This window comes from Perissodus microlepis, chromosome 5 (genome assembly GCF_051167445.1).
Source record: "Perissodus microlepis isolate ML-2025 ecotype Zambia chromosome 5, ASM5116744v1, whole genome shotgun sequence".
Lineage (NCBI taxonomy): Eukaryota > Metazoa > Chordata > Actinopteri > Cichliformes > Cichlidae > Perissodus > Perissodus microlepis.
The window spans coordinates 37,870,406-37,887,214 of NC_140465.1; the positions used below are offsets into that span (position 1 = coordinate 37,870,406).

At 44.2% G+C, this 16,809-nt stretch overlaps 1 protein-coding gene across 1 annotated transcript in view; it reads left to right on the forward strand.

Annotated features, from left to right (window-relative positions):
* The window catches only part of LOC146387840 (haloacid dehalogenase-like hydrolase domain-containing 5), a 14,148-nt gene extending 5,386 nt beyond the window's left edge, over positions 1–8,762 (forward strand). Inside the window, exons 5-10 of the mRNA XM_084929690.1 lie at positions 1,788–1,881; positions 2,101–2,134; positions 2,211–2,385; positions 2,465–2,641; positions 7,149–7,314; positions 8,132–8,762. Coding sequence (XP_084785816.1) covers positions 1,788–1,881; positions 2,101–2,134; positions 2,211–2,385; positions 2,465–2,641; positions 7,149–7,314; positions 8,132–8,320 — 835 coding nt within the window. The 3' untranslated portion in view covers positions 8,321–8,762. The remainder of the gene's footprint in view (positions 1–1,787; positions 1,882–2,100; positions 2,135–2,210; positions 2,386–2,464; positions 2,642–7,148; positions 7,315–8,131) is intronic.
* Positions 8,763–16,809: the final 8,047 nt, after the last annotated feature.

Sequence of the window (16,809 nt, forward strand, 5' to 3'; positions counted from 1 at the left end):
CCTCCTCAAAGTTCATCAGGGTCAGAAAACTGCAGACAGGACCTCATCCTGGTGCTCACAGAGAGATCACGAGGAGTTCCAGGAAGCAGGTTTAGCTGCAGCTCTGAGTGCGCTAACCCTGAGATGAAGGAAACTTTTCTGTTCCAGAAATACTGTTAACATCTACTCTGAGTCAGTTACCATGGTGCTGGCTGCCATGGTTTCTCTCTGACTCCTCCCCTCTGCTGCACCTGAACCAACTGACTCATTTCCTTATTCAAGTCAATTCTGTCCAAGCTCAGAGCAGACAATTAATCTGCAGATGTTTTTACAAAAACTATGATAATCAATCACACTGATCAATCATCTGGTTCATTATAATCAATCACTCTGATGGATAAATGGATCTTATTTGAGTGACGTTCAGGCTGAGATGACTTTAAAACTAAAGCTGAACTAAATGTGTTTAAAGTCACTGCAGACAGTCTGACTGTAATCTGATTACATTTCAATGTGAAATGTAATCAGTGAAATGTAACCACTGAAAATCACCTGAGTCGGCCTCGGCAGGTCGACCCAGAACCAGATCAGCCAGAACATGGGCTCCGTGACGGATCAGCAAACCGAGTCCACTTGCACAGCAGGACGGATCCAAACAGATTTTTGATCAGGGATTCAGATCGGATTAGTCCCAGATCCAGGTCTGCTCGGTCATTTCCCAGCTGATCCCGTTTGTTTTGTTTTTTTAAAACTTTTTTTAACTTGAAGCTGATATTAGAGCGACATTATCAGCATTTTTATCCAGTTATGACAGAACTCAGGGAATTCTTTATTTTTACTGGAATTTTTGAAATAATGAAATGGTCGTTAACTGTAGCAAACAGTTTTTAATTAAAAACAGACTCGAAGGCAGATCCCTCTTGGACTTCAGCTGAATAATTAGATTTAAAATCAGATCTAAAATAAGGATTCATCAGCACGGTGGTTAGCACTGTTACCGCACAGCAAGAAGGTCCTGAGTTCAATTCCACCATCAGACCGGGGTCTTTCTGTGTGGAGTTTGCATGTTCTCCCCGTGTTTGTGTGGGTTCCCTCAGGTACTCCAGCTTCCTCCCACAGACATGCAGTTAGTGGGGATAGGTTAATTAACCTATCTAAATTGCCCATAGGTGTGAATGTGAGTGCGAATGGTTGTCTGTCTCTGTGAATGGTTGTCTGTCCCTGTGTGTTAGCCCTGCGACAGACTGGCGACCTGTCCAGGGTGTACCCCGCCTCTCGCCCTATGACAGCTGGGATTGGCTCCAGCACCCCCGCAACGCTGAAAAGGATAAGCAAATGGATGGATTCAAGTTGTGATAGCTGACATTATTAAAAATTACATCATTTCTGTCTGCATTGATGAAATCAGTGGTATAAAGTGATTAAACTGATAAATGTCTTTGCATTCTTCGGTTCCCTGGATTAAAATCAAAGCGCTTTATTGGCTTCTTGGCTTTCTTTCTCTACTTGCGCACATGCTTAACTCAGGCTGAACATGCTCAGAGTTGGCTGAACTAACTCTGATCAGCTGTTTGCAGAGTTTGTTTTTAAATTCAGAGTTTGATGAACACAGTTCCTGGAATACCCCCCAGGTTAACCTTAATCCTGCTTGTTAATCTGATTTTAACAAATTTTTCCTAATATTTGTCTGGATGATGAGACACTGTGAGGTGTTTTTCACTCAGACAGATTTTTTGATTGCGGGACTTTAATTGTCGGAACGTCTGAATGAAAAATCTGGGTGTTGCAATCCTGAATGGCTCTTCCAGATTGGGTTTTCAGAGGGTGATGACCATGGAGCAGCTCTCAGAACACCACCCCCTGCTGGACATGGTGGACCACAGCAGGAATCCCACACTTCCTGTGAGTCCTGCAGACATTAAACTCAGAGCCATTTGTGCAAACAGTTTCTGATTGGTGAGAATGAGACTTCGTTCTATCTGGTAAATAGTGCTGATTTTTTTAAAAAAAGCAAAAATGACAGTAATCAGTAAGTTAAATTGCACTGCACATGCTCATTAGTGTTTCTTCTTCCAGAGTTATGTTTGTTCATTCCATCATCACTTTGTTTGTTTGTTTCAGTCATCTCCACCACAGAGTCTCCCCCAGATACAAGGTAAGACAGCCAACACACAGGAAGTGGAATGGCTTTTCTTCATCAGCTCCTTTTCTGACTTTCAGTGTTTCCATAGTGATCATCCTGTTTGGGGAGCCAGTCAGATGGGAGACCAATTTGCAGCTGCTGATTGACGTGCTTCTGACCAATGGCAGGCCAGAGTGTGGGTATGACACCCAGCTTTCAGCACAGCTGCCAGTCTTAGCCTGCAACACGGACTTGCTGTGGATGGCTGAGGCCCCATCACCACGGTAACAACCACAGACTTCCCACAGGTGCTAAAGTGGAGGCGTCCTGCTGATGGCTCTGACCGCTGCTGTGTTGCTGTAGGTTTGGCCATGGGATGTTCTTACTGTGTCTGGAGTCAGTCTACAGGAAGCTGACGGGCCGGGAGCTGGAGTACAAGGCACTGCTGGGAAAACCCAGTCTGGTCACCTACCAGTATGCTGAGCAGGTGTTACGACAACAGAACTGCAACCGCAGGCTGAACACCATCTATGCCGTGGGGTAACCATATCATCCATATCAAAATCTGTAACAAATAACAACAACACTGTAACCCCATCTGTAACAACATCTATAATGACATCTATAACAACTCCATCTGTAAGAACACCATCTGTAACGACACCATCTGTAACGACACCATCTGTAACAACTCCATCTGTAACAACTCCATCTGTAACAACTCCATCTTCAACATCTGTAACAACACCATCTGTAACAACACCATCTGTAACATCACCATCTGTAATAACTCCATCTATAACATCACCATCTGTAACAACTCCATCTTTAACATCTGTAACATCATCATCTGTAACAACACCATCTATAACAACTCCATCTATAACAACATCTATATCAACACCATCTGTAACAACATCTATAATGACATCTGTAACGACACCATCTTTAACAACACCATCTGTAACAACAACATCGATAATGACACCATCTGTAACGACACCATCTCTAACATCTGTAACAACATCATCTGTAACAACACCATCTATAACAACTCTATCTGTAACAACATCATCTGTAACAACACCATCTATAACAACTCCATCTGTAACACCATCTGTAAAAACACCATCTATAACAACACCATCTGTAACGACTCCATCTGTAACGACTCCATCTGTAACAACTCCATCTTCAACATCTGTAACAACACCATCTGTAACATCACCATCTGTAACATCACCATCTGTAACAACTCCATCTGTAACGACACCATCTGTAACAACTCCATCTTTAACATCTGTAACAACATCATCTGTAACAACATCATCTGTAACAACATCATCTGTAACAACATCATCTGTAACAACATCATCTGTAACAACACCATCTGTAACAACTCCATCTATAACAACATCTATATCAACACAATCTGTAACAACATCTATAATGACATCTGTAACGACACCATCTGTAACATCACCATCTGTAACAACTCCATCTTCAACATCTGTAACAACACCATCTGTAACATCACCATCTGTAACATCACCATCTGTAACAACTCCATCTGTAACGACACCATCTGTAACGACACCATCTGTAACAACTCCATCTTCAACATCTGTAACAACACCATCTGTAACATCACCATCTGTAACATCTCCATCTGTAACGACACCATCTGTAACAACTCCATCTTTAACATCTGTAACAACATCATCTGTAACAACATCATCTGTAACAACATCATCTGTAACAACACCATCTGTAACAACACCATCTGTAACAACTCCATCTATAACAACATCTATATCAACACAATCTGTAACAACATCTATAATGACATCTGTAACGACACCATCTGTAACATCACCATCTCTAACAACAACATCTATAACAACTCCATCTGTAACAACATCTATAATGACATCTGTAACGACACCATCTGTAACAACATCTATATCAACACCATCTGTAACAACATCTATAATGACATCTGTAACAACTCCATCTGTAACGACACCATCTGTAACAACTCCATCTCTAACAACGCCATCTCTAACATCTGTAACAACATCATCTGTAACAACACCATCTATAACAACTCCATCTGTAACACCATCTGTAACAACACCATCTATAACAACTCCATCTATAACAACATCTATATCAACACCATCTGTAAGAACACCATCTGTAAGAACACCATCTGTAACGACTCCATCCGTAACGACTCCATCCGTAACGACTCCATCCGTAACGACTCCATCTGTAACGACACCATCTGTAACAACTCCATCTGTAACAACTCCATCTGTAACAACTCCATCTGTAACAAATCTATATCAACACCATCTGTAACAACTCCATCTGTAACAACATCTATATCAACACCATCTGTAACAACTCCATCTATATCAACACCATCTGTAACAACACCATCTGTAACAACTCCATCTATAACAACATCTATATCAACACCATCTATAACAACATCTATATCAACACCATCTATAACAACATCTATATCAACATCTATATCAACAACATCTATATCAACATCTATATCAACACCATCTATAACAACATCTATATCAACACCATCTATATCAACACCATCTGTAACAACTCCATCTATAACAACATCTATATCAACACCATCTATAACACCATCTATAACACCATCTATATCAACACCATCTGTATCAACACCATCTATATCAACACCATCTGTAACAACTCCATCTATAACACCATCTATATCAACACCATCTGTAACAACTCCATCTATAACACCATCTGTAACAACTCCATCTATAACACCATCTATATCAACACCATCTGTAACAACTCCATCTATAACAACATCTATATCAACACCATCTGTAACAACTCCATCTATAACAACATCTATATCAACACCATCTATAACACCATCTATAACAACATCTATATCAACACCATCTATATCAACACCATCTATAACAACATCTATATCAACATCTATATCAACACCATCTATATCAACACCATCTGTAACAACTCCATCTGTAAACACTACATCTGTAACAACTCCATCTATAACAACATCTATATCAACACCATCTATAACACCATCTATAACAACATCTATATCAACAACATCTATATCAACAACATCTATATCAACACCATCTGTAACAACTCCATCTGTAACAACTCCATCTGTAACAACTCCATCTGTAACAACTCCATCTATAACAACATCTATATCAACACCATCTATAACACCATCTATAACACCATCTATATCAACACCATCTATATCAACATCTATATCATCAACATCTATATCAACATCTATATCATCAACATCTATATCAACATCTATATCAACAACATCTATATCATCAACATCTATATCAACATCTATATCAACACCATCTATATCAACACCTATATCAACACCATCTATATCAACATCTATATCAACACCATCTATAGCAACACCATCTATATCAACATCTATATCAACACCATCTATATCAACACCATCTGTAACAACTCCATCTATATCAACATCTATATCAACACCATCTATATCAACACCATCTGTAACGACTCCATCTGTAACGACACCATCCATAACAACTCCATCTGTAACAACTCCATCTGTAACAACACCATCTGTAACAACTCCATCTTTAACATCTGTAACACCATCTGTAACAACACCATCCATAACAACTCCATCTTTAACATCTGTAACACCATCTGTAACAACACCATCTTTAACATCTGTAACAACACCATCTATAACAACTTCATCTGTAACATCACCATCTGTAACAACAACATCAATAACGACACCATCTGTAACACCATCTGTAACAACTCCATCTTTAACATCTGTAACAACTCCATCTATAACATCTGTAACAACACCATCTGTAACACCATCTGTAACAACACCATCTTTAACATCTGTAACACCATCTGTAACAACACCATCCATAACAACTCCATCTTTAACATCTGTAACAACACCATCCATAACAACTCCATCTTTAACATCTGTAACAACACCATCCATAACAACTCCATCTTTAACATCTGTAACAACACCATCCATAACAACTCCATCTTTAACATCTGTAACAACACCATCCATAACAACTCCATCTTTAACATCTGTAACAACACCATCCATAACAACTTCATCTTTAACATCTGTAACAACACCATCTATAACAACTTCATCTGTAACATCACCATCTGTAACAACAACATCAATAACGACACCATCTGTAACACCATCTGTAACAACTCCATCTTTAACATCTGTAACAACTCCATCTATAACATCTGTAACAACACCTGTAACAACATCTATAATGACATCTGTAACAACATCTATAATGACATCTGTAACGACACCATCTGTAACAACATTGGTAACAACTCCATCTGTAACAACATCATCTATAACAACACCGCCTCTAGCCACACATCTGTAACTCCATCTATAACAACACCATCTGTAACATCATCAGTAAAACATCATCTATAACAACATCTGCTGATAGCTCCTTCTCTATTTGATTGTCCTGTTATTGTGGCAGTTTTACTTTTCCAACTGAGAAATAAAGCAGTTCCTAATTGGGAATTGGTCAGATAAATAAAAAATAAAGTATAATTTAATCATGGCTTTGTTTGTAGTTGTACTGGAAATTTCGTTTGATGTGTCAATCACATATTTTAATCATGTCATATTAGTAATAGTAACATCACTTTCTCACTTTAGTATAGCAAGCTCTTTCCTGACACCAGTTGTATGCATGCATGTAGAATGTTATCACTCACATGGTGGTGCAATTTAATTTAAGATTTTCCACAACAAAGTTTTGAATGCTTTTGAGTTTAATTATTTAATTATAGATTTTGATGGTATTTTACACTGCATCTTGCAGCCCACCAGCAATCACTTGATAGTGTGACCCAGCGTCACACTTTGGGAACCAGTATCTACTTTATTGGCTAATCCAACTGTCTTCTTGTTTCCTAGTGACAACCTAATGACGGACATCTATGGTGCTAACTTGTACAACCGTTACCTGGCTCAGCGGCATGCTGCTGTGACAACCACCACCAGGCTGGTTGCCCGGGGAATGGGAAGTGAGGTGATGGCAGAGGAGGAGCCGATGTCTGCAATTCAGTGCCACTCTATCCTGGTACGTACATCACCTTTGAGGTTTACATCTTTCTTTTTTTGAATGGTGGATGGTCATTAAAAAATGAATTTAAATAATGAGGTTGGAGTGCAAAGGCTGTGATTCTAGCATCTACATGGATGTTAAAAACAAAATTATATCATTGAACCTAAAGTAATGAAAACATGAGGAGCAAAATGTAGGAAATTGTCAAAAATTAAATACTCAGATACATATACTTGAAATTTCTACTTCAGCACAGTAATGATGTATAATTACCTGGTTACTTCCCACCTCCCCAATTCAGTAATCCTGGCCTCCAGAGCTTTAAACAGGCTATATTTATGACATATATTGTTATTAGTAAAGGAGGCCAAGGAGTGATTAAATGTCTGACACAAGGAGCAGGAAAGTGCAGGATGAACAGGTGAAGAGGCCCTGCTGCTAGCGACTCGGCTGCAAGCTAAGCGTAGCTAAGCTAAGCTAAGTTAGTGAATCCCTAAAGACAGTGAGTGAATACTGTGACTATAATTAGTGGGTGAATCAACAGAGAGTGCTCTTTGGATAAAGCATGTGACGATCACACCATAAGATAAGTCATTATCTAAAACTAAACAGGCTAAACAAAAACATATGTGAACTGTAACAGGAACAGGAAGTGATACTGTATTGCAGAGAGAGCCAACACCAAGTCAGTAAATCAGGGCTATCAAGCCTAATTTTGATTTTGAGCATCAGCGATTTAGTCCTTCAAAATAAAAGCACATCTGAGGACATCTGAGTTCAAAATAATAATAAGAGTGCAAAAATGCTTATCTTCCCATGTACCTGTCCTCAGGTGTGCACAGGTGTCTACAATCCCCGTTTCCCACTGCCTAGTGACCAGAATAGCAGCATCATGGAGACGGTGTTTCACGGTCACAGAGACCTGGTACCGGAGCCTGACCTGATGGAGCCGAGTCACATGGTGGAGGACGTGGAGGCTGCTGTGGACCTGGTGCTGCAGCAGGAGGGCTCTGACCTCTGACCTTCACAATGGGAAACCTGCACCTGGTTCTCATCAACATACTCCTCTGCCTTTAATCAGAGCTGGTGCTAAATTAGATTGCCTGGAGGGACACACTCTCTCTTACTCTGATTGGTTGTTTCGTTGGAAAAAGTCCTGCAGCAGCTGATCATCAGTGTGTTGAATAAAGTTTAGAAATCTTTGAATTGTGTTTTTATTTTGATATTTTTTGGCAGATATCATCACGTATCCTGAGGGGAGAATGACAGAAAGAGAGCAGCTTTATCTCCATTTGTATCCGAGTACAGACACAGACAGGCTTCTGCTCTCACTGACAGCCTGTCACGGTCAGCCACCGACAGCTGCGAGGAGCAGATCACAGATACATGCTTCATCCACAGACATACATAAGTACTAATAACTTTCTACATTCATGGGTCAGAATAAAGCTTTTATAATAAAATGAGATGTCTATTAGTCTTTGAATCTGTAAATGTAGAGCTGTGGAGCTTAGAGACGTGTTTGTTTCATTTAAACTCAGTCTTATCGAGTTTGAATGTTGTTGATAATCTCTCTGTGCGAGCAGCTCCGTAGGAAAGACAAGATGATCTTGTAAATATGAAGATTCATGTTCTGCAGTTTGGTGTGAAGGCCAACAAACTGTGTGGTTACACTGTAACCTTGGTTCTCTGAGTGACAGACAGTCTCTCCACTCCGTTACATATAGCACCTGTACAGATAGGTGCTTTTGTGCCTTTTGGCAGCAAAGCAGGGTTGGAGCTCACTAAGCACACACATGCACTACCAAGTGGACATCAAACAATCGCTGGTTTCACTTCTGCACAGAGGTTTTATATGCAAGCTGTGGGGCATGGCCGGGCTACCCATAGCGTGTTAAAGAAGTATCCACACGTGTGTGTCAATACTGCAAATTTTGTTATTGGTCGGATACCAAGTAAATACAGGACCAGTGTTACCTATAGAAACGCTTTTAATCCTTCAGGAAGCCTGTCGGAGAGAACAGTGTGTCCTGATTTATAAGATGATTCATCATCAATCATTTTAAACATCATTAAATCACTGTAACTTGTACCTTCCACAAAAACAACATAACACAATAAAACACAGCTTTCAGCTTTTATTTTGGAGAGCTGAATGTAAACATGCCTGTCTCTAATGTGGCTGTAAATAAAACAGGCACCACAGAAAGGTTCAGACATGTTTCACAGCATGTTTGACGGATATTTGTTCTTTAAAAAAAGATTTCACACAGTTCAGAGGGCACTGATTAACAATAATGTGAAATTACAATCTGATATTGTAGCAGAAAGACTGAAGTCGTGTTTGGATACCATTAGAGATAACCGTCAGTCTTTATGCAAGGAACACATGTAAGTACCAAAGTCAGGTTGATTCTGGATGTGACGGATCAGAACTGAAAACAGGTTTATGTTCTTTATTGATATATTTGAAGCCTTTGATTCTGTAAACCACAAATTCTTAATCGATGTTTTGGACTACATTTTGGTCAGTACTTCAAAAAAGCATTAAAACATTTTATAATAATGGTAATATTTGGGTTAAACTTTGGTGGAAACCACTCGGAGAGTTCCCATTTCTCAGGCGTTAAACTTGGAGGTCCTGCTGAACGTACGGTTACGGTGTAACCTTGGTTCTCTTAACCCTCTGGGGTCCAGGGTCAGGCACGTGCAGAGGGGGTGGGGGCAGAAGGGGCTTGAGCACGCGCCCCTTTAAACGTCTCTGCACGGCCCTGTCCAGGGTATAATTGGCCGTTTTTGACTGCTTTTGATTTTACCTCTATATTTCACCTTTAAAATATGTTTTTCTTGCCTTATTTGGTATCATTATTTTCAGCACAACCTCAAATATCTGAAATTGGAGTTATTTTTTCATTTTGACTATATTAGCACAGCTGATCTAAATTCAGACAAAAAAATTCAAAATCCGAGTAGAAAAAACCCACAAACATGTTTAACGAATCATTTTCATAACTTGAAATGCAAATAGAAATTGTACATTTCTAAAAATTATGCACAAGTTTTGCAAACAACAAAGTTATATGGTACTGTTTACCTAAAAATGCAGCCAAGGCCTCAGGCGTTTTTTATATAACCATTTAAATCTATTTAGAACAATCAGGTGTCGCGGGTGTCACTCCTAAAAACTTCCCCTTCTCCCTAAACAACCAAATGTCACATGTTGCCATATCATTTTTTGATTGGCTGACATGGTAAAATCTAACACCAATAGGGAAGGGGTGTTTTTTCTTTTTCTTTTTTCACTCGCAAGCGGAGAGTGTTTGCTAGCGCTGTCTGTAGAAAACGCAGTTTTTACCGTCCTTCCCGTCCTTCCCGCTGTAAACGCCACTGTTTTGTTCAGAAAAAAACATCGCGTGTATTTTTTATCATAGCTCTGGTTTTACGTGGCCCATTGACACAATTCAAAAACTGGTATATAGTTTGAAGTCTGCACTTTCGACCCAAGTTGAAATGGAGACTCTGACTTACTGCATCTTGTGTCGTCTTAAATTGGTTATGTGATTTTGACGCGCCGGCGCGTCCGGCGACCCCAGAGGGTTAATGAAAGACTATCTCTCCACACCGTTACATATTCCATACGTACGGGGTACGACCCGACCTTGGTGGTGGCGTGTGGATATTTCTTTAAGACACTCCAACGCGCCCGGCCACGCCCCACAGCTCACATATAAAACAGCTGTGCAGATGTGACACCGGTGATAGTTTGATCGGGAACACAACCTGCAGCCGCAGCAGCTCACATGCCAGACAGAGACTGGCTAAAGAGGCTGGAGAACACACACTCGCTGGCCAAGCCGTCAGAGGCAGCAAGGTCTGACTGGCATGTAAGCCGGCAAACCGCAGGCAATATGCCAGGGGAACACAGCCGACAGCTGCAGTGCAGCTGCTGAAGCGGAGGGCCAAGCCAGGGACGCGAGCTGCAGGTCGCCCCAGGGCCAAGCAGCTGCTGAGTGCCGTCTGTAGACAGGGGAGCAGACAAGACTGAACTCAATGATGAGACACTCGTGTACAGCCGGCGCTGCAGGCTGGAACACAACACACTCGCAAGGCCCGGCTATCGTGTAACCGCCGAACTGCCTGCAGGGAGTCTGGCCTGGCGCTGTAGGCTGGAGAACACTCACTCGCTGCAATACACCAGAGAAACACAGCCTGTAGCAGTAGCAGCAGCGGCGGCTTAAGCTGCAGTCAGAGCCAAGAAGCAGCCCCACTCGAGCAATGACAGGAGCCCTGCTGGCCGTGTGAACCGCGCACTGTGGGCAACAAGCCAGAAAGAACAGGCTACACTAGGCTGGAAAACTGTCACTTGCCGCAGCGAGGTCAGACTGCCATGTAAGCCGGCAAACGCGGGCAATACGCCAGGGGAACACAGCCTACCAAGCCACTCGAGCACGGCAGCTGGCTGTCGCCGTGACAGAAATCCGCTATATGTGGATGACGCTCCAGATGGGAAGTCGGAGTCGCCGGCTGGAGAAGCCAAGTAGGCAGTGAGACAGTGCCAGGGAGAGAGACCCTTTTGCAGCAGCTTGGCCACTCAGTGGATGGCCGAGGTAGGACGAGGCCCAGGGCCTGTCCCAGGAGCTGAGCAGCCGACCTGCACCATCCACGACAGGGGAGGGGCTGGTGGCTCAGGCCACTGAGGGCCCAAGTGAGGAGTGACCCAAGAATTGTCACCAGGGCATAGCAGCCACTCTGCGCTGTCAGGCGGCCAGCAAGAGTAGGCCTGATGAGACACTGGCGGACAGTCGGGAAGTTTCAGCTCAGTGAGCGGGCACCTGCTAGCCATGTGACCCACGACACAGGGGCAATGCACTAGACAGAGAGCCAGCGCTGCATGCTGGAGAACACTCACTACCTGGCTGACGTATCAGACACAGCGAGGTCAGACTGGCGTGTGAGCCAGCGAACCGCGGGCTATACGCCAGGGGAACACAGCCCGCAGCAGCAGTACAGCTGCAAAGACGAAGGGCCAAGGCAGGGATGCGACCTGAAGGGTCCATCCACACAGCCACGGAGCCACCCAGCCGTCCACAGATGGTCTAGCCCCGTCAGACGCAGTGAGGTCAGACGCAGCGAGGTCCGACTGGCGTATAAAACCGGCGAAGTGCGGGCAATATGCCAGGGGAAGCAGCAGTGCTGGCCACTAGGCCCAACTCAAAGGATGTCAGGAGATAGGAGGGCGGTTGGAGGACAGCTGAGCCTATACTCCGAGTCCTCCCCGCCTTCACCGGCCCAGGCCTCACAGAGGCGGGGCCATGGGAGGGAACGCTGCAGCCATCATCCCCATTTTAGCCTGAGAGACACAGGATGGTGGAGGGCTCACCATGTCCCCAGCCCGCCTGCAGCTGTCGTGTCAAGCTCCATCCCTATAGAGGGAGCGACAAAATGGCCGCCAGCAGGGCAGCAGTTATCCTCATGCCCCCGTTAGGGCATGCCGCCCTCCCTCATCCGGAGGGACCAGGGGCGCGGCTATCAGGGGAGGGGCCAAAGGCTACTACTCCCACCATGCATGGCAGCAACCAACTGCGGGCAGGGGACCATAAATACTGGGAGGCAGGACACTCAACTGCTTGCAACCAGACCAATCAGGCAGCAGCGGCACCTTAGACAGGAGGTGCTGTGGCTGCGTGATAGCATCAACTTTGAGGTCCGCTCTAGTAGACAGGACCTCAGGAGGGGCTAATTCCCACACTCGGCATGCTCCAATCAAGAGCTGAAGGGACCCATCTCGCCCGACACTGGGCCTGGGGACCAACAGGGGGCAGCCCAGGGACAGGTGGGCAACACCGGAGGAGAGGATGGAAGCTTCTTCAACATTCGCCATCTGATGTCTACCTCCACCGGCCCAGGCCTCACATAGGCGGAGCCATGGGAGGGATGCTGTGGGAGGAGAGGGAGCCCATGGCCTGCCTAACTGGTGTCACAGCAGCGGCAGCCATGTTCCCCATAGTAGCCTGCTCTCTCATTTTTGGAGGCAGGAGAAGGGGGAGGGGCGGGCCATTTAATGCTTTCAAAAAACCAAGCACGGTCTGCCTAGTTTGTGCTGGCAACAAAGCAGTGCATGCAAGCGTCAGCTTCTTTAGCCAGCACAGCATGCTCTAGCTGCTTTGATGTAGTTATTTATTTTCCCTTTTTCGCCCAGGCACAGCCACACTGCTCGTGCCTATCGTCAAAAGGCAAAAATGAGGAAATGAAAGGGAAGTGACGGAAGTGACGGACAAGGTAAGCCACTCATGTTGCAACTGACGTCAGACGCCGGAGATTTTGGCGGAAAATTAAAGCGAATGGTAGTTTAGATTTGAACAAATTCATTTAAGCTTCAGTATTACCAAATACACTTATCAATTGTCTTATAACTAACAACATTTGTCTAAATAATCTCCAACACCCTGGAGAACAACGGGGAGAGTTTAGAGGCTCTCCAAGATTACATCGATCAGTGCTTCCAGGATCTCGTGATGAAGAAGGCCCAGAGTGCAGCTTCCCCGGCCAAATCTGAGACGCCGTCGTCGAAAAGACTTCGCCCGGCAGATTCCCCCGGCACAACATTGCCAGCCGGCAAAGATATTGTCGACATACTGGAGTCAATCGACCAACGATTGTCCAGTTTCCATGCAAGGCTGTCCTTGGTGGAGATTCTTCACCGGGAATTTAAATGCTTACGAGAATCCCTGGAGTTCAGCCAGCAGCAGGTGGAAACGCTCGCTGCTGAAAATGCCACGCTAAGGGAGTCGGTGAAATGTCTCACAGAAAATGTTACTCAGCTAAATAGAGAAAATAAAAAAATAAAAGAAACAGTTATTGATCTACAAGCTCGTGGCATGTGAGATAATCTCGTATTTTCTGGTATTCCAGAAGCTGCTGGAGAGGACGCGGAGACTACAGTAAAAAGCTTCATCAAAACCCACCTGAAGCTGCCGGAGGACACGGTGAAGAACATCGCCTTTGATAGAGTGCATCGCATCGGCCCCATGCGGGCTGCGACCGGGAGACCACGTCCTATTGTGGCCAAATTCGGCCACTTCAAACAAAAGGAACAGGTGAAAAGCCGCGGCAGGGAATTAAAAGGAAGGGCTCCCACGCTGTCATCGCTGTGGACCGGCTGTACGTGGACGGACAGCTTCACCGCGACCCCGACATCACTCCGTGGCTGTATTAACCTCACACCAGATAAAAATCCGCTACATGTAACGCCTTTCCCCATCCACTCACACTAACTTGCATTAACATCTGTTTAACTTACCAATATCAAATCGCATCTTAAGTGTGATATCATAGCAGAATGAACACCGTCACTCTCCGTCAGTGGTTTGATTGGAATGTTTCCGGGTTTGTTTTTCTCCTTCTCGTTTTTTTTCTCTCTTTTCCCCCTCTTGTTTTTATGCTGCTCACCCTTGTCCTTGGTTTCTTTCTTTATTTCTTTCACTGCTTCGATCACCTGCTTCCACACTCATCCACAAACAACATCCTTTATTTCGACACATACGCACAGCACGATCACGCACAGTCATGCGCTCAACGGCAGCACATTTACATCAGTCAGACAGCGCACACAGTCATATGGGATACACACACTTAAGTCAAGCCTACTCATATTAGTAAATATGCAAACACATAGTCAGACTCAGGGAGCATCTCACCACACATTTTTTCTCTCTCTCCTTCTCTTTATTTATGAACAAGTGATGTATCCTCTCCACCTGTCTAAGCGACACACACAGCGTACACCCCTAGTTATACACAGACATCTATGGGCGCACTAAGATTCGTTACATGGAATGTAAATGGAGCTGGCTCCAGAGAAAAGAGGTTAAAAATATTTAACCAACTCAAAAAACTGCAGGCAGATGTTGTCCTTTTACAAGAGACCCACAGACCTCTTAGAGGTTCGGATGAACTTAAAACACCTGAGTTTCCTAATGTGTTCTTGGCTTGTTATATTTCTAGACAAAGGGGAGTAGCAATTCTAATACATAAAAATATTAATTTCACAGTACTCGATACAGTTATAGATCCAGAGGGCATACATACATAGCTACAATACATTGTATTGTAAGTGTATATGGTCCAAATGTTGATGATCCCTCATTCTTCCACGTTTTTTTCAGTGCACTCTCTGAACACTTAGATGGCACACTTGTTCTTGGAGGCGAGCTCAACCTTGGACTAAATGAAGAAATGGATAGGCTCAATACAGCAGGAACTCAGCGTAATTGGCAGTCCACAAATATAATCAAACAGTATATGAGCGACTTTGGTCTTTGCGATGCATGGCGCTCCCTTCACCCCAACAGTAAGGAATATTCTTTCTTCTCACATGTTCATCACTCCTACTCTCGTCTGGATTATTTTTTGGTCAGCCCCCATCTTCCTTGGGGGGCTCAACCCGGTAACGGTCATGGCATATTAAGGGCTCCTCTCTCTCTCTCTCCCTCTCTGTTCCTCTCTCTCTCTCCCTCTCTCTCTGTTCCTCTCTCTCTCTCTCTGCTCCTCTCTCTCTCTCTCTGTTCCTCTCTCTCTCTCTCTCCCTCTCTGTTCCTCTCTCTCTCTGCTCCTCTCTCTCTCTCTCTCTGTTCCTCTCTCTCTCTCTCTCTCTCTCTGTTCCTCTCTCTCTCTCTCTCTGTTCCTCTCTCTCTCCCCTCTCTGTTCCTCTCTCTCCCTCTCTGTTCCTCTCTCTCTCTCTCTCCCTCTCTGTTCCTCTCTCTCTCTGCTCCTCTCTCTCTCTCTCTCTGTTCCTCTCTCTCTCTCTCTCTCTCTGTTCCTCTCTCTCTCCCTCTCTGTGCTCCTCTCTCTCTCTCTCTGTTCCTCTCTCTCTCTCTCTCCCTCTCTGTTCCTCTCTCTCTCTGCTCCTCTCTCTCTCTCTCTCTGTTCCTCTCTCTCTCTCTCTCTCTGTTCCTCTCTCTCTCTCTCTCTGTTCCTCTCTCTCTCCCTCTCTGTTCCTCTCTCTCTCTGCTCCTCTCTCTCTCTCTCTCTGTTCCTCTCTCTCTCTCTCTCTCTGCTCCTCTCTCTCTCTCTCTCTGCTTCCTCTCTCTCTCTCTCTCTGTTCCTCTCTCTCTCTCTCTGTTCTCTCTCTCTCTCTCTCTGTCTCTCTCTCCCTCTCTGTCCTCTCTCTCCCTCCTGTTCCTCTCTCTCTCTCTCTCTCTCTGTTCCTCTCTCTCTCCTCTCTGTCCTCTCTCTCTCTGCTCCTCTCTCTCTCTCTCTCTCTGTTCCTCTCTCTCTCTCTCTCCTCTCTGTTCCTCTCTCTCTTGCTCCTCTCTCTCTCTCTCTGTTTCCTCTCTCTCTCTCTCTCCCTCTCTGTTCCTCTCTCTCTCTCTCCTCTCTCTCTGTTCCTCTCTCTCTCCCTCTCTGTTCCTCTCTCTCTCTCTCTGTCCTCTCTCTCTCTCTCCCTCTCTGTTCCTCTCTCTCTCTGCCTCCTCTCTCTCTCTCTCTGTTCCTCTCTCTCTCTCCCTCTCT